The following is a 19,360-nucleotide window of genomic DNA, read 5'->3' on the forward strand; positions in this document are numbered from 1 at the left end:
TTAACAGACTCGTTGCTGGGGGGAGAGGATGTACATGTACAATATTCTCTTTTCATTATAAAAATCAATCTTGCAGTCTAGTTTTTTGTTTTAAAAATAGTTTTCTCCTAGATCTCCCTTGCGCTAAGGTCTTGGTATATACTGTTTAGAGAAAATATTGAAAGAAATGATTAAAGTTATAATTTGAAGAGGAATTAGCTAGGTGCTGCCTCTTTTGTTTTTGGATTGTGTAACCAGAAACTTCTCAAATCCCATAGAATATTTGGGGTAAAGAAATGTCATTGAGCTGGGAACTGTGACACATGCCTATAATTCCAGCAGCTTGGCGGCTGAGGCAGGAGGATTGCAAGTTCAAAACCAGCCTTAGCAACTTAGCAATGCCCTAAGCACCTTAGTGAGAACCTAACTCAAAATAAAATACAAAAGGGACTCAGTGGTTAAGTGCCCATGGGTACAGTCCCTTGTACTTACCCCCCATGTCATTGATGCATTTGCTTTGCTTAAATAGTGAACCATTCTTGCCCTGCGTACTGAAAGATTTCCTCTTGAAAGAAATTTGACTCTTAACCGAATACTAGTTTGATATTTGACCAATAGTCCAAGAGTTTTAAACTCGTCTTCAGTTTTTAAAAAATATTGTATAAAGTATCCATTTCAGTGAAATTTCTTAGATATAGACATTTGTTTAACCAATATACTATTCAAGACAGATCATTTTCATCACCCCAATCTTTTGTGTCCCCCTTCATGTACATTTACAAGTTTGAATTCTGATATAGGCTTTAGAGATGCTTCAAAATGCTCCAAAAAGTGGGAGATTCTGTATGTGGCCCCTGGCCTCATGTGACAGGCCATAGTCAAAATGTGGCCACACAAAAAGTATTTCTGAAATTACTCTTAGGCTATGTTTCTGATATACTGTGAAACCTATAAATTCATATTTAGACTTGGGACCCCTTCCCAAGATATCTCATTATATATATATACACAAATATTCAAAATTAAGAAATTCAGAAGACTTCTGATCCTAAGCATTTCAGATAAGAAATACTTGGTTTGTAGCATAATTTTATCAGTTCTTGAACTTAATATGAATAGAATCAATAAGTTATATTAGTTGTAGACATTCAATGGCAATACAGATTTAAACTTTGGGTATCCTACTATACTCTCACAACACAGATCATTTGAGATACCAGATGTATGAGATTTTTTCCCACACACACCAAGCAAGCAATCCTGTAAACACCAGTTGGGTGTCTCCTAATTCACTTCAGTTCAATTTAATTCCGACACACTCTACCTGAAGAGAATTCCAGATCCCAGAGTCCCCAAATGTGCTACCTCCCTCCCACTTGAGATGTGAATCAATAGGAGGCTGTTTTACCAGTATTTATGACTGCCTGCCTATAAATTAGTGTTCCAATAACCCTTCTCTTCAGGTTTGGTTAATTGCTAGAGTGATTCAGAGAATTCAGGGAAACAGGTTTGCTGGTTTATTATAAAGGATAAAGAGTTTTATAGGATGAAGCATGTAGGAAGGGATGTGGAGCTTGCATGCCCTCTCTGGGCATGTCATTTCCCCCAAACATCTAATTATTTGGTCCAAAGAAACTTTTTGAACTGACCTTTAGGGTAACATGCACAACCCTCAGAAATATGATTAGACAAAAGGGTATGATTAATGCTAACAAACTGACTGGAAAAACTCAGATCTGTCTGTTCAGATTCTTCTAGGCCTCTCTATTCCGTCTGCCTTTCTCCCAGGTGTGGGACAGGGTCCCTTTTGAAATGTTGGGTCTAATGATCTATTATCACAAAAGGTAGATCAGAAAATTACTTTATGGCCAGCTTCAAGACAGAAGAGAAGATTAGAGCATGTTTTTAGTTTCTGTAATGGTCCTTGGGGAGAGAAATCCTAGTTTGTATATCCTGCCTTGGGGAGAAAAAGGAGCAGGTGAAAGGCAGGAAGTGAGAAAGACAGACTTTGCTTCCTGAGCTCTGAAGCACTCTTAGGAATCCCACCAACCTGTGTAGAGGATTGAGTCCAGGGCCTTGTGCATGTTAGGCAAGTGTTCTACCTCTGAGCTATATCCCCAGCTCACTTTTAGGAAGTTACAAAGGCTGTCGGAGCTGTATGTTAGGAACAGTAGACAAAAATAAGAGGGGTGTGTGTATGTGTTTGTGTATTGTAATATCATATAAGTATTTACTTTTATATCTGGCTGATAAACATGTTTCCAGATCTTTCCATGTTTTTAAATATACCATTAATTAATTCATTCTTCATTATTTTTAAGTAGTATTTCATTTTATGTGAACTTACAGTTTTCCAAATGGATTAGGGGATTGCTCAGATTCTTGACTATTTTAAATAAAGCTACTTAAAACATTGTTAAATGAGTCTTTTCTTACGTTGATTACTTTTCAACTCTTTTGAGTTAATAATTAGTGAAACTGAGTGATTACGTAGTTGGGTAAATAATTAGGAGTGAAATTGAGTCATTAGGTAAATGTGTATTTAACTATAAAAGACCTGATCCTTTTACAGGTGATGCGTTCTCACCAGTGGTGTATAAGAGTTCCAGTTTCGTATTCTCACTAACAATTGATGTAGCTCATCTATTTAATCTTAGCCATTCTCATAGATGAAAAGGTGTATTTCATTGTAATTTTAATTTGCATCTCCTTGATGCTAATCTTCCATGTCACTTATCAGTAACTACCCTAAAGTAATGTTTGGATGCATTTAATTACTCAGCAAATAATTAAGTATCTGCCGCATGCTCAATAATATGTCTAGATTTTAGGAGTATGTTTTTACTTAAAATTCAAATAAGTTAAGTATAAAAAATTAAAGTCCTTACAAGATCTTTTTAATGTTTCATGTTTACATAGTCTTCAGTTTTTATATTTTTGTTGTATTTTTATTAGTACCTCCAGCTAGGTCATGTTTATATAATACGTTAGTAGTCATTATCATTAGGTACCTAAAACTTCTTCCTCAGTGTTCATTAGTGCCAGAGGAACATACCTATTTTTGTTGCTCTCATGTTAGATAACACTTGATTTATTTTGGCCAATGACCTGATTATTATGAAAGTCTTAATATTTGTACAATTCTAGGCTCCCAGTAGTCTTCTTGATGCTTTGGAACAACATTTAGCTTCCTTGGAAGGAAAGAAAATCAAAGATTCTACAGCTGCAAGCAGGTACATTATTGTTTGTAGGCAAAGAGTGGGAGTGATTTTTCTGAGGGGTAGATGATCCAAATCAAGTTTCAAGTCACTTTTTTTTCCCTATCTTGATTTAATTATCTATATTATGGGCTTAATTATACTGTCAACCTTAAAGAATTGGTAACAGGATTAAATGTATTAATACATGTTAATTCTTGGAATACTTCCTGACCTTCAATAAATGTCAGTGTCTTTTTAGATGATGACAATAATGCCTTGGTTCAGAAGTGTTTTTATGTCAGCATTCCTCATAAAGATAATGCATTGATTTATATTGTTCCTTATAATTATAATATACTTTATATTAATTTATAATAGGAAAGCTGGAACTTAAACCAAGAATGCCTGACATGAAATTTCATTATCTTTTTCTAATGCCAGTTCACGGGATTGGTTTCTCACACGTCATATTTTAATCAGTTCAAATTTTGCACTAATTTCCCAGTTAATCTAGCAAATTGAAAATAACACAAATCGTCTCAAATCAGTGTTGTGACATGATTTTTATGTTGAGTAATTACTTGAGTAAATCTCATGTTTTCTTATGAAAATTTCCTTTCCACAGTAAAGAATTTAAAGTGTAATGAGAATCTTCCTTTTGTTCTTTTTTCCTAGTAATAAAATTTAAATAGTTTCCAAGAGGAAAAGTCATTAATGAATTTTAATACTTTTTTTAAACCCTGGATTTGCACTTCGAATTTTCTAGTGGGCTTTTGAAGTGCCATGAGAGTCTAAATGTGAAGGTTTGATTGTTTGAGAAAGTAATGTTCACATGTACCACTTTACTTGAAGTATTTATTATAAAAGCTATCATGTTTCTTGGATTTTTATCACAACTATATTACTGTTCCTTTCTCTTCTGAGTTGTATCTTTTAGGTTAAATATTATTGTTACTTTATGTACTTAAAAGTAAAAATTAATGATGTTTAGTTTGTGGTAAAGTCAGGATAGTTTTTCTGGCTAGAATTCTTTTAACACATATTTTTATTTATCTTGGAATTTAATGTTGAGTTTATGGTTTGGATAAATCTTTGATAAAAGGGAAAGGGGGTGTCTTGCTGCGAACCTGCTAATAAGAAATGATGCATTGTGCACACATAATCCATTTGAAAAGGCAATTCTAGTTTGGCAGAAGAGATACCATATAACCTAGTGGCTGGGTTGAAATTGATCTTCTTTTCAAGGAATCTGAAGTCCTCGGGGGAATGACATCTTCAAATGTCGTTACAGGGAAACATACCTAGCCATAACATTACTTAGTGATGCTCACGGTTTGGTGTTCTTATGGAAGCACTGCCCAAAACCAGGTTTAAATTGGCGAAGGATATTTCCCTATGAGAAATGTAATGCTTTTTTCTATCAGGACTTTCCTGGGAATATGAGGGCTCTTTCCCAATTGCATTGGTTCCCTCTCCTTGGGGTTTAGAAGAGGCAGGTTCTACTCTTGTGAATCTTTTCCAAAGTCTAACACTTAATTCTAAGTCAACGATGTTCTAGTTTGCTCTAATCTTGTAGGCCACTAGTTAAAATATTTCATTTGAAGTACAGCTTTGGGTTTGTAAGTTAAGTTAGCAATTAGAACTTACTCATGACAGAGTTGCCAAGAGCATATATGACCTGGATCTAATGTAAATTGTTTGACAGAAAAATCAAATGACCTTTGTCCAATTATCCTAGGGCCACAACACTTTCCAATGCAGTCTCTTCTCTGGCAAGCACTGGCCTATCTCTGACCAAAGTGGATGAAAGGGAAAAGCAAGCAGCATTAGAGGAAGAACAGGCACGTTTAAAAGCTTTAAAGGTAAGTGAGTACATTTTATTTATTTAGAAAAGCAAATATGGGTATTCATAAAGTAATTGAGATGCTACACAAATTTAATAGTTTTTAATTTGTGGTTATCACATGGGTTGAAACAGTCTAATTTTTTATCTGGACAGAATAATGGGTGTTAACTGGAAATACTCTTCTGCTGTCTTTCTAAACAAAATTAGAAAGCACTTTTTTTTTTTTTTGATGCCTGTAAAAATAAATCTGGTTTCTGAATTCCTTATGATAGTTTCCTTTCTCAACAGGAGCAGCGCCTAAAAGAACTTGCAAAGAAACCTCATACCTCTTTAACAACTGCAGCCTCTCCTGTGTCCACCTCAGCAGGGGGAATAATGACTGCACCAGCCATTGACATATTTTCTACTCCTAGTTCTTCTAACAGGTATGGGGAGAGATTAAGGTTATCTTTGGTTATTCAGGTACAAAAAATTCTAATAAAAGTGTTGCAGATTTTTTCAGGTTTACTTTGATTTATGAAGTAAATTACTTTGATTATCCCTAAGTTCACACAAAAGGGATGATGCTAAATGGTGTGATTGGTAGAATATAAAATGATATTTCATATTTAGGAAATGGAACATGACAAAATTACCATTTTTACTAATTGGAATATAACAAAAGAAAATCAGTATTTTCTGGGGAAGTCATTGACTCTTTCCAGAAAAGCTATAATTACTTGAATTCTATGTAAATTTAATACACCGTATTGGAATACTTTTCCAGGCCTCTTTAGAAATATGTTGTTAAATGAAGGACATACAATTGTTATCCTACAGAAACTATTCCTCTTTTTGAGGGTTACATCATGGGGCTCCTTTTTTCCCCTTTACTTTTTAATGTTTTAATTTGTGTGTGGGCGGTGGCTCATTAGCAAAGTTTAGCTAGGAAATAACATATCTTTCCAAAATATTTTCCTAGCACATCAAAGCTGCCAAATGACTTGCTTGATTTGCAGCAGCCAACTTTTCATCCATCTGTACATCCTATGTCAAGTACTTCTCAGGTAGCAAGTACATGGGGAGGTAAGCATTAATGATTTCTATTTTATATGTTGTATAAGTTTCTTCCCTCTCCATTGTGTGATGTTTTATTCATTTGTATAGTTTTTGGTTACATTTGATACATGAGAACTTGAGAAATATTAAAGTGGCACTGAACTAATTTTATGGCTTGAAGACATTTTCATTTCATGAATGGAATTTTGGAATTTACATTAATTAAATTATGAAATGATGTTTAATGAAGATGAAATTAAATATAAGAGGCAAGGCCACCTTTCTAAGTATGAAATCATTCTTTCAATGTGAATTTGATTCCATAATCAGAAATTTGCTTTTGATACAGGAAAAAATTTACTTTTCAGGGAAAACCCTCTTCTGTGTCAGTGTATGACAATGTTCTAGAAAAACTTAGATGGTATTATCAGGTAGTCAGGTATGTTGTGACCAGGTATCTCATGACAAACTTTAATGTTGATTTATTCAGACCTGTAAGATTTTGGTACTTATAAAATTTCTCCCTAGCACCAGCAAGAATATTTTCTACCCTTGAAGAGTTCTTTGATTATGAGGTGACCATAGCCTATCATCTTTGAAGGAAAGTGCCTCGTCCATGTCAGTTTCTACACAGTTTTGCTTAGATATCTGGTTTTCAAATTGCTTCTTTGGGTTGTTTTTGGTGCTTTTGTTTGTATATATAAGTATTATTTTATAAATAGTTATTTAAAAATTACTATGAAGGAAAAGGAAGTATTCTAAGAGGGAAGGATGCTAAGTAGAAAATGTCTCAAGTTAAATTTTATATTGGCTTACATTTTAAAATCTAAATTGATAGACTTATCACTCATAGCAAAGTTTTTACAGCATTTGAACTAGGTTGTTCTTTTCTTTATTTTAATGATTTGCATTTCAAGAAAAATTTTTTAGTACTTCTTTCTTTCTTTTTATTCCTTTATTTTTTTATTTATATGTGGTGCTGAGGATCAAACCCAGTGCCTTACACATGCCAGGCACTTGCTTTACCATTGAGCCACCACCCCAGCCCGAGTACTTATTTCTTAAAAGTACTGTTTTTGTGTACTATTATGTAAGCCATGTGAAGTCAGGAGTTTTAAAAATAATTTGTTTATTGCTATATTCCCAGTGTGTAGAGCACTTTTTTTTTTTAAATTTAAGTATTTTTTAAGTTGTTGATAGACCTTTATTTTTTTACATGTGGTGCTGAGAATTGAACCCAGTGCCTAACACATACCAGGCAAGTGCACTACCACTGAGCCCCAGCCCCAGTCCTAGAGCACTTCTTGATATATAGCAGGTACTTAAATAAATTCATTTAACAGGTAATTAGTTGACTAAGTGGATATTTTCTCCTGTTCTGGGCAGATTATTTCTATTTTATGGTGTGGCAAGAAACAGTAAAACACTAAAACAGTAGATTTTTAGACTAGTTTTGTGAGTCTTAATGAATTAAAAAAATTAATGCTGAATTAATTTAGCAAAATCTTAAGATCTTGGAGTAATTTCTAAAAATGATAAGATAGCTTAAATTTAGTATTTCAAAAATACTGAAGAATGAACCATAGGCAACAAATTAAGGTTAAGAAAGGAGTTTCTTAACCCACTAAGTCCTAAGGTTTCAATTCTGTCAACATTTCAGCAAAAATTGTGATTTTAATAGGTTGGAAATCAAAATCTAGAGTTTATACATCTCTTTATTTGTTTGTTTTAGTACTAGGGATTGAACACAGTGGTACTTAACCACTGAGCTATATCCCAACCATTTTTATTTTTTATTTTGAGATGAGGTCTCACTGAATTGCTTGAGGCCTTCCTAAGTTGCTGAGGCTGGCCTTGAATTTGTGGTTTTTCTGCCTCAGCCTCTTAAGTCCCTGGGATTACAAGCATGTGTCACCGCTCCTGGCATGTATATGTGTAAATATATATATCCACATATGTTTATTTTCCAAATGCTCTAATGATTTACCATTTTTTTTTTTTAATATTTTTTAGTTGTTGATGGACCTTTATTTATTTGCTTATTTATATGTGGTGCTGGGAATTGAACCCAATGCCTCACACGTACAAGGCAAGTGCTCTATCTCTGAGTTACAACTCCAGCCCCATACCTATTTACTTTTATCAAAAGAGTAAACTTCTGAAAACATAATAATTAAATAATAACTTCAAAGTTACCATAAGAGGTATATTTGTTCCTTGATTATATCCTGATTTTAGGATTGTCAATCTGACAAATTTATATGCTTGTTTTCTTTACTTGTGTTAATTGCTTTAGAATTAACATGACCATTTAAGTAGTTTTGACTTTTTTCTATTTCTAATAAACTAAGACTGAAAAGTTATTTTTTTGAGTAGACTAAAATTTTAACAGAAGGCTTAATGAAATTAGTATATTTAGTACTTCAAAGAAACTTAACTGTGAAATTCTTAGTGGTTTTTATCTGGACATACTTAGTTAATTTCAATGAGAAAGTTTTTGGAGTGATTTAACTCATGAAAGTAAACAGACTATATTGTGGGAGAATAATTAAGTACTTTCAGCTTTAAGAATTACTTGGTGTCCTATAAACAAATTATTTCATAATAATCTATGCATAAACACAGTATGTGAAATATATTTAATCATGTCTATTTTTGTTTTCTGTTATTTTGCTTTGTTATTTTCATAAAATTTCCCCTCATATTTTAACATTCAGTTCGCTATGCATGAGTAGTGAGCCCATCAAAAGTCAAAATCAAGAACAGTGGGAACAGAGGCAATAGAAATTGTACTATTATTTTTCTAAAACCTTTTTGTTAACATACAAGGAATGAGCCCTTCAATTTAAGCAGAACTAAACCCTGTCTTGACTTACACATAAAGATACTTGACTTCTAAGTTGGTCATAATTTTAGGGTTTTGACTTCTACATGACTAAATAACTGAAGATTGTTTGAAGCCAAGAACTTTCAGATTATCATAAATAAATTTAACATATGAAAAGATTTCATCATTTAAAGTATTTTGAAATTAGCCATTTATCTGAACACTTTAATATATAAAAGTTTATATCATGCTTTTTGCAGCATGTGACAAAAGTATGATTTTTTAAATAATCCCCAAATCTTGTTCTGTGCTTACTTTGCTTTTATTAGTTAAATATGCATGTTAATAATAGAACAAGTATTTAATTAATTTCTTATCATAACTATTTTATCATAAGCATTTGTATTCCTAGACTTTGTATGTTTTTAAAAAATATTTATTTATTTTTTACTTGTGGTTGGACACAATACCTTTATTTATTTATTTTTATGTGGTGCTGAGGATTGAACCCAGGGCCTTGCACGGGTTAGGCGAGCACTCTACCGCTGAGCCACAACCCCAGCCCAAGACTTTGTATATTTATATGAGAAGATAAATTAAGCTTCCACCTGAAAATGAAAGAGAAACACAAGCTCCCCTGTTCCCTTGTTTGCATTGTTAGGGAGGCTTTGATTTTCAAGAAATGGTCAGGAGTCTAAACAAGCACTTGATGTTGAATACTGATATTCCAAAAAGATTTAGGTTTTTATTACTCAGAAAACTTTGAGTTACAGTGCATCTAAAAATATACAATATTATCAGCTCAGTGCACTTTTGAGTATTTGAAGCAAGATTTAAAATTTATATATATATATATATATATAATTTTTATATATATTTTATATATATTGTATGTATATATATATATATAGTTGTAGGTGGACACAATACCTTTATTTTATTTATTTATATGTGGTGCTGAGGATTGAACCCAAGGCCTAGGTTCAAACCTAGGCGAGCACTCTACTACTGAGCCACAGTCCCAGCCCTAGGATTTCAAAATTTAAGTGTGAAAGAATTATCCATTCTGAAGTTTCATTTGCTTTATTTTTAACTGGCATGAAGCACACAATACTTCATTAAAAAATTCAGTTTCATTTGTAAATATAGATTATCAAGAGTTTAAGACCCCAAGGCTATATATAATATGACCATGGTGTTATTTCAGTCCTTGTTTTAGCTTTTTAAAATTATTTTTCCATGACTCTAGTAGCCATAAAATTAAACTTTCATGTGAATAATGATTCAAAAAATGGACAAAATTATTTTTTTAAAGTTTAGGAGATTTAGAGTTGCCAGTCTAGTAAGTAAATAAGTTGGAATAACTAGAACATTATTATCATCATCTTGAACAATAAAAAATAAAATATAAATTTATAAATAATTATTAATTAAGTATTAATAATAGATTACAATGATATAAAGTTCCTATATAATATTTTATCAAGTAGATTAGAAGCTGGTTTTTCTTATTGTCTGATTGATCTACAGTATAATGCATTTGTACGTGTTTCTGCATATTCATCTCAGATATCTGTTTCACATAATAGAAAATGATTAAAATTAGGTGCTTAGATAAAATGGTATTAACCAATTAAACAGCAGATAACTGGTAACCATTACTAAACATGTCTTTTCTCATGAATCAATGGATCTGCTATAGAAATGCAATTTATTCATTTATTTATTTATGTATGCATGCACATTTGTACTGGGGCTCAGACCCAGGACATTGCACATTCTAGGCAAATGCCTAGAATGTCACCAAGCTACATCCCCTGCCCTGTTCTTTTTATTTTAATGACTCCTCTCATTGTTTGTTTGTTTTGTTGTTGTTTGGGTTTTTTTTGGCTTGGAAGATTAAAGAGATGTTTTATAGTATTTTGTCCTTTAAAACTCCGTGCCATTATTAAGTTTAAAATAGTACTTACCGTCCAACTGGTCAAGTCTAAACTTAACGCAACTCCTTTCTTATGCAAGGAGCAGTATCTATTGCCTTTTTATGTTAGTATAAAAAACCCAGTTTTTTATATCTGCTTATTGTTTATTTCTGAGTTATTTTTTCTGATTCTTTATCCTGTTGTTTCATTTACTGGGGAGTAGATAGGAAGGAAGACAATGTTAAAACATCATTTGAGTTTGAATAGCATAATCTGCATACTTTTGAGAAGTTTATAGGACTTCATAATATATAAATATTACAGTTTTATTAAAAAATATGTGTTATGCAAACCCATGACCTCAGTGTTTTCTTAGTATTTTCCTCTTTCAAATAGTCATGTTTAGGGTTTTGGAACATTGAATTTACTTGACTGAATAACTCTAACTTTTTGACTTTAAAGGAAGTGTCTGACATATTGTAGTCAGTGAGCTGATCCTTAGGTCATTGCTGCCCTCTTGTCAGTTATTCAGTCTTAAAAAAGTGAAATACAATGCCTACTACTGGAAGTACCGCTGTATTCTTCAGTGAAGGTGAAGAACTTGACAAAAATAGACAAGAAGCTTCTACTGGTTAAAAGTGTAGAATTCTTGTTTTTAATTTATAAAATAGAAAAGTCTTTTTAAACTTTTTTGCTACTCTTTTTCTTCTCTCTTTAGTTCACTCTTCAAAGCTTAAGAATATAGGTAAATGAATTTTAGTTGTTAGAATGATTATGATGAATGAAGTATAGGTACAGGAAATCTGATTCTAGAATAACTTTAGATGTAGGATTTGATTACAGTAATTAGTATATTAGTCCTATGATGAGAACATTGCTTTTGATCTTCCATCAAAAAATCATTTGAAAGACTCTGAAGCTCTTAGCTAGACCTTCAAAGCTATTGCCCTCTACTAAATGGGCAGTCTTTCATCTTTGTTCCTAAATGTCAAAAATCTCTTTCTCCATCCTTAAATTTTTTTCTTCATTTTAATATTTTATTTCCTACTTCTCAGCTGGTACAGGAAATACTGCACATACTATAAATAGCCTCTTATCCCTAATTTGAAATTATCACCCTTCTTTTGAAAGTTTACTTATACCACACATATACCAATTGTTTGTGTCAATTATTTGAGTAAACACAGCTGTGCAACCAAAGCCAATTCATTGTCACCTAGGACAGGGAAGGTGGGTCAAGGTGAGTGGCTCTTTTATGGAAACATCTTGATTATTCTCGTTTAACTGTTGGCTTTCTAATGTTGGGAGAACAAATCCTTAACCTGCTGCTGTTGTTAATGGACACATAAATGGTTTTTTTTTTTCCTTTCCCTAAAGATTCCTTTTAAAATATGTTAAATGCAATTCTTCCATTAGATGTGTTTGCATTTAAATTAATAAACAGTAATATAGCTACTACTTTTCACTTTGCATCTTTTGACTAATTGCAATACTAATTTATTTACTTCCTTTCTTCATTTTGCCGTAATACATTTGGACTGCACAGATCCTTTCTCTGCTACTTTAGATGCTGTTGATGATGCCATTCCAAGCTTAAATCCTTTCCTCACAAAAAGTAGTGGTGATGTTCACCTTCCCATTTCTTCAGATGTATCCACTTTTACTACTAGGACACCTACTCATGAAATGTTTGTTGGTAAAGTACCATTTAACATTTTTTTCCAATTCATGTTTATACTGCCTAAGTATTTTTAATGTATCCATTAATACTTTTAAAGCACTGCAAAATCACTTTGGATTTTAACATCAAGTTGTAAAATAAACAAAAAAGCAATAATAATGTAATAATGTAGTGGGGTTTTTAAATAAACACTAGTGTCCCTAATTTTATTTAATATAGGTTTTTTTTAAAAAAATTCCTTTGATGTTGAACCCTTTTAAAGTGTTTTATTCTCTGTGAAATACTCCAGCTGTCTAGCATCACAGGGAACATCTTCTTTATTAGGAGCCGATTATAAAGTAAAACCTTTGTGCTTGGGAGGATGTTGGAAATACTCTTAGTAGTGATCTTAACCATTTTTTTAAAACTGTTTCATATTACAATTTTATATTGTCTAATCCATATATACCCCTTCATCCCAATCTTAGGGTTTCACATTATTGTTTGCCTGGAGACAAGTGAAAAGTAGAAACTATGTGGTGTGTTTTAACTAATAAAGTAGAAAAGTGATTTGACTTGAATAACCTGTGATTGCAGTATAAAAATCCATAAAATGGCAGTTTCATACTTGAGTTATATAGGGAAAAGTGAATTTCTAAGTATATACTAAAGCAGAATTAATTCTGTTTAAAAAAAGAAAAGGCTAGCTGCTCTCTTCAAGATAGTGAAACTCTAGTTATTCAGTTCAGAAAAAAACAGTTTAAGGTGATATGAATTTGAATATTTGATAAAATAACATGTGGAAAGTCATTTTGTTCCCTAAACAGATCATGTGGGTACATTCAAAATATTCTGTTGGATATGTATGAGAGAGAGGGAGGAATTAAGTAGAACGTTAATAGGGGAGTCCACAGAAAGTTTCAAGTTAGGTCTAACTATATATATATATATATAGCTAGTCTAAAGCTCAATCATATATATATATATAATATATGTATAATATATATAAAGAATATATTATATATATTTATATATAAAGAATAATAATCAATTGGAGTAATTCCTTCTTGTTATTGTAATACAAAACTGTTAAGCCCTGTTTATAGGATTATTAACAACCCAGAAAAATCAGGGAATAGCTGTATATCTCAATATCCTCCACCCCCGCTAGAGGAAGACATGTATCTGATCATATGGTGCTCAGTGTAATAGGTAGCTTGTCCTCGTGGAAGCTGTAAGAATATGAATTAATTGTAAGTCAAAGAGTGGGTTTTAGTCCTAAGTATGCCATATATGTGAGTGTGACCTTGTCTAGGCTTCCTTCCTGAACTGTAAAACTAGACTAATGAAGATAGATTAGTATTAGCTAAAAAGTAAATTCTCTCTCTCCCAGAGCATCACACACAGATATACACTTCCAGTTTAGTGAGATATGGTCTCACTGAGGCTGACCTCAAACTTGAGATCCTCCTAGTTCAGCTAGCTGGGATGATGGGCATGAAACACTGCACTTGGCCTTTATGTATTTCTTTTTTTAATAAGCTAGGATTGGTGTGTGAGTTTTTGTTTTTTATGTTTTTTAATTTGATGCAAACAGTAGTTTGGTCCTCTCTCCTCCTCTTCTTCATCTATAGTATGGAGTTTAGGTTCTTTTTTTTAGTATGTTCTAATTTAAAGAACCCTAGATGCTTGGTCTCGCCCTTTTTTGTTTTATTTTTTATTTTCTTTCTTTACTTATTCCATCCCTTTTTTAACTGTTCCTTCTCTTTCTTTTTCTTTCCTCCCTCAATCACTCCCTCGCTTCCTGCCCCCACCTGGCCCGCCCTAATTATCCCTTTCTGCCTTATATACCCTGTCAGAATTTTTTCTGGCATTTAAGCTTATCCTAACACTAGCTTTATGTCACGAGACTTCTATTGTAGGCTGGCTTATTTGGAGGTAGGTAATGGTATCTTGAAAATTTATCAATTTATTTATGCAGGAGATACTCCCCCACCCCACCAAAATGAGTTTTTTAGAAATTTCTCAAGAAAAAATATTTACTTTTCAATAACGCATTTTTGGCTAATTTTGTTTTCCTTAATTAAACACATTATGGTGGTGTTAATAGATGCCTCTGCTTTAATTCAGACTGAAGACTTGTAAATTTTCTGAAGAGTATAAAACATTTTAATATTAGAAGCTGTGGAATTAAAGGCTCTTTGTATATTCATCAGTTTTCCAGATACATTATTGGCCAATGGTAGAGCACTGCAGTAGTTATCAAACTTCAAAATTCTGCGTGTGTGTGTGTGTGTGTGTGTGTGTGTATCTTTATTTAAGCTGGTGTTAAAAGTATAAACAGCCCAAGTAAAAAATTAGAGTTCTTGGTATTAAGAATTGGACATAGTTGAATATATTTAAAAACAGAATTCATAAGGACATTTGATGGAAGAAGTATACTTGGGGTCTAGCAAACTTGAGTTTGAATTCCAGTTCTACTTCATTAACTTGACTTGAATTTAAGCAAGTATTTAACCTTTATAAGCCTGTGAAAGTTGGTATAATAGGGTTTTACAGTATTGTCAGAAGGTTTACATACATAACAGTTGAACATCTAGCACTATGCCTGGCATATTGCAATATTATCATAAAACCAATACTACTAAAATCATCTTGTATGTGTGGACTGCTTTATTTTTTGAATGTACATTTTAAATTATTCATCAGATATAATCTTAAACAGTGATTATTTTTGCATTGCTTTTACATTTTAAAATTACCCAGGGTTATTTGCTTTTTTGGTTCAGCATTAACAAAGAAAAGCTCAAAATTCATAAAACTTGTCATTTAAAATTTTTTTTTAAAGATGTTAAGGACTATTATTTTATTCATTTATTTATATGCAGTGCTAAGAATCGAACCCAGTGCTTTTAACATGCTAGGCAAGTGCTCTACCACTGAGCCACAACCCCAGCCCAAAAAACTTGTCATTTTTAAAAGAATTGTTACAGCTATAGTAAATTTTGCTTTTCTACTTAGTAGTTAATATAAGGTGAATCCCTAAGTTAAACTGAAACTCCAGGTAGGTCCTACAATCAAACAAATGGGATTTCAAGGCTTGATTCTACCAGTTATTATATCTTTGACCTTGGATAAATTGTTTAATCTCCTAATTTCCTCATGTATAAAATGGGGATAATAATAATAATTATCTCAGAGTTGTTGTAGGGTTTTAATAATGTCCCGTTTATAAAGCTTTTGCATAATGCTTAATAGTGTTTAATAAGTGGTAGCAGTTACTTTCACAAACAAATATAAAGCCTAATTTATTAAGAAACTGCCACCAAAATTTATTAATAGCCTAGCCAAATTTTCTTAAAGGTGTTTGAAATGCCTTTCTGCCCCAAAGCTTGTCGTTTGTGTGCTTTTTTGTTAATTTATTATTATCCTCTTGAGATATACTCTTCAGGGTGGTGGTTTCCAAATATTACTATTTGGTTGCTGATCATTGACAATTTTCACTGGGCTTTGTGAAACAAAAGATGAGCATGACAGTGCAGTTATTATTTTATAAAGTTAACCTTAATTCAGAACTCCATCCCTTCTCTAAATTTTGCTTTTGCAATAGTGACTTTCCTTTTTTGGTCTTTATTTTAAGTAGCTTTAAAAATTTAAAAGATGGCAGAGTGACAAAGATGTGCTGGGAGTGTAGCTCAGTGCTAGAGCACTTACCAACTATGCACAAGACCCAGTACCACCCAATTTTTTTTTTTTTTTTTAAGTAACAGAGACCTTTAAATTGATGATGTTCATTGAAGTGACAGTGCAAAACTCTTATCTTGAAGGTGTGTGCTACATGTATTCATTAATTATTTGGAAGATCGTTACCTTGGAAATAATTGCTTGCTTCCCTGGTTGCTAATCAGCTATTATGATTACTTAAAATTTTTATTTTTACGCTTTTCCTCTGTCTACATAGAGACATTTTTAAACTTGAGATATATACTCTGGATTACTTTATATTCTTCTAACCATTTGTCTTTTTAGGTAATAATACTGTACTTTCACAGACTGATGCTCCTAGGGACTTCAGGAAATGGTTCCTCTCTGTGTAGGAAGTAATTAAGTTATTTCCATATTTCTTGAAAGGATAGGCTCGTTTTTGTTACATCAGTCACATTCCAGAAAACTGGAACATTATAGCAGGAGAAAATAGAAGTTTCATATATTGGCCTAGTTTTAAATTTTTGTTGCTTGTATGATCTAAAGATAAGTGATAATATAAGCAAGATTATTGGAGTGCTTTAAAAAAACAGTATGATAATTCTTGCAGTGTGATGCTTATCACATGAGTATGAAAGTAAGCATGATAGATTTTTGTCTTTCTTGAGTATATGTATTGATTCTTTATGTAAAATCCAGTAAGCCCATGGTATAGTTACAGGTTACCCATTTTAATATGTTGTTAAATCAGTTAATCTTGGATTCTAAGATCATTTTAATGAATTGTTAGAAGGTTTACATATTATTTTGTATTTGATAGTTTTTTGAATAAAGAATAGCTTAAGGGTTGAAATAAGAGCAAAACTGTCCAGTCTCAAAAAAAATTGTGTCCTACATAAGATTTATTATATGATCTAATATGCTACACTTAAAATAGTGTCATTGATGTGGATGTACCACCTTGAATCAGTGGCATTATTTGTTTTAATATATATTTTTTAGTTGTAGTTGGACACAATACCTTTATTTTATTATTTATTTTTATGTGGTGCTGAGGATAGAACCCAGTACCTTGCATGTGCTAGGCAAACGTTTTACCTCTGAGTCACATCCCTAGCCCGAATTGGTGGTATTATTGTTAATAATTAATTATGGTTTTCTATATGTTTGAGGACTCTTGAACTTCTTAATCCAAATCTCTTCCTATATTTTACATTTTTCTTTAAGATGAGTCTTTCGAGTATGACATAACATCATTTTAGTTTTTTACATTTTGGTGGTATACATTGAGAATTTGAAGTAAGATTTAAACTAAAAGTCCCTTTTCAGAAATATGGAAGAAGAAAGAACTTGTGTTTAGAACTCGCAAAAGTTTAATTTCTCCTTAATGATGTAAATGCTAAACTTCTAATATTAGGTGGTTTTTGTTTACTTTCTAATTTCAGAGAGTTTAGAGATAGAGAAGGGATCTTAGGAGCCATTTATTACTATATCCTATGGGGCAAAAGAATTTATGTTTTGGGATCCTTGCTAGACTGCTGTTTATTTGGATATACTCAGTGATTCACTTTCTCAAGTCATGTGACAGTCCAGGTACCTTGACATAATTTTAATTATTATTTTCAGCTTCTAGAAATTCAGAATCTCAATTCAGAAAAAAATCTCATTTCAGAAAAAAATACAGTCTCACAGTCAAAAATCTTAGATTTGTTATTTCATTATGAGCTGGCCTTAAAAATGGCATTTATTTGCTTATTTCTACTAGCATCAGTGTAACAGGCAAGAAGAACAAGTTATTCTGATTATGGATTGGTGTTTTAGGCTAGAGTTCTATACTTATCAACCCTACTTTGGAAAGTAGTAAAGTTGAAGTTAGACTGTGGTTGGACGATTGAAAGTAATTTATCTTTTTTCTATAATATTACAAAAACATTAAACACAGGTGAACATGTGGATTAGTGGGTTGCAACTTTCAGAATTTGACTTCTCAGATGAATTTAAACAAATATTTAGCTTTTGATTAAATGTTGGGGAAAGAAAGAAGAAAAGGTGAAAGAGAGATGAAAGGTAGGTAGGTGGAGAAAGACTTTATCTTGGGGGACATTCATATTTTTGAAAAAAAAACACAACAGAATATGGTCTCTTACATTGCTTATATATTCTCTTGTAAAATCTTGGAATTTTAGAATCCTTAGTATTTTATAAGCATACAAAATTAAGGTGAATGATAAGCAAAGATTTTATTTCTCTAATGAAACTAGTTCAACATCAGTTGCTCATTGATTAGTTTTTTTTTTCTTTCAGTGCTGGGGATTAAACACAGGGCCTCACGTGAGCTAGGCAAGTGCTCTACCACTGAGTTATATCCCCAGCCCTGTTTTAGTTTACTGTGTGAGTGGATGGTTTTTGGTAGGGACAATGTAATCATCACCCCCGCAAAAACTGTAGTTGTATAGAATACATTTTGCTTGAGGAGTTAGCTTTGTTTTTTGTTTGGGGAATTTATTGCTTTTTCCATTCTGTTATCAGTATTAAAGACCTTTAAATGTGGATTTAAATTCAAGAATTGAAGTGTTTTTATTTTTGTTTTCCATTTTGGTTTTTCTCAGGATTCACTCCTTCTCCAGTTGCACAGTCACATCCTTCAGCTGGCCTTAATGTTGACTTTGAATCTGTGTTTGGAAATAAATCTACAAATGTTATTGTAGATTCCGGGGGTAAGAAAATATTTTTATTAAAAGTATTATAATGTCCTAATTTAGATTTTGTGCAAGGAAAGATAAAGATAATGCTGCTTTTAAGCATTTATAAGTAGATTACATTGGAGAAGCCTATGAAATTGCCCCACCTTCCTTCAGCCACTAGGTAAGAATTTCAAGAAACTGTTATTTGATACCTTTTTATTGGTGGTAATTTAGACCCTGGAAATTTTGTCACAGCAAAATTAGAAAAAAATATTTCTCAGTAAAAAGCCAAGTTGCTAATGATTATGTATAGAGTGCTGTGCATTTTTAGTTATTATAATTTATAGTATAATTTATACTTTATTATAATTTATACTTTATTGAAATGAATAATAACTTTTTTGTATTGCAGTGTATGAAATTGGTTGTTTTAGAAATGGAAAATACAACTTGTATAATACCTTAACTTGTTGTAAATAGTCTATATATAGAACACATTAAA

General features: G+C 32.1%; 1 protein-coding gene across 13 annotated transcripts in view; it reads left to right on the forward strand.

The window, feature by feature from the left end:
* Picalm (phosphatidylinositol binding clathrin assembly protein) overlaps positions 1-19,360 on the forward strand; it is a 99,648-nt gene that overhangs the window by 59,066 nt on the left and 21,222 nt on the right. For 6 of the 13 annotated variants that reach the window (XM_058577371.1, XM_058577360.1, XM_058577363.1 and 3 more), the window contains 6 exons: positions 3,127-3,212; positions 4,918-5,041; positions 5,314-5,450; positions 5,987-6,090; positions 12,356-12,505; positions 18,784-18,891. In XM_058577371.1, the coding sequence (XP_058433354.1) occupies positions 3,127-3,212; positions 4,918-5,041; positions 5,314-5,450; positions 5,987-6,090; positions 12,356-12,505; positions 18,784-18,891 (709 nt within the window). The remainder of the gene's footprint in view (positions 1-3,126; positions 3,213-4,917; positions 5,042-5,313; positions 5,451-5,986; positions 6,091-12,355; positions 12,506-18,783; positions 18,892-19,360) is intronic. The other 7 variants (XM_058577367.1, XM_058577369.1, XM_058577368.1 and 4 more) reach the window with 2 other exon arrangements.

This window comes from Marmota monax, unplaced genomic scaffold (assembly GCF_021218885.2).
Source record: "Marmota monax isolate L192 unplaced genomic scaffold, Marmota_monax_Labrador192_F-V1.1 WCK01_AAM20220418_F8-fsc00096, whole genome shotgun sequence".
NCBI lineage: Eukaryota > Metazoa > Chordata > Mammalia > Rodentia > Sciuridae > Marmota > Marmota monax.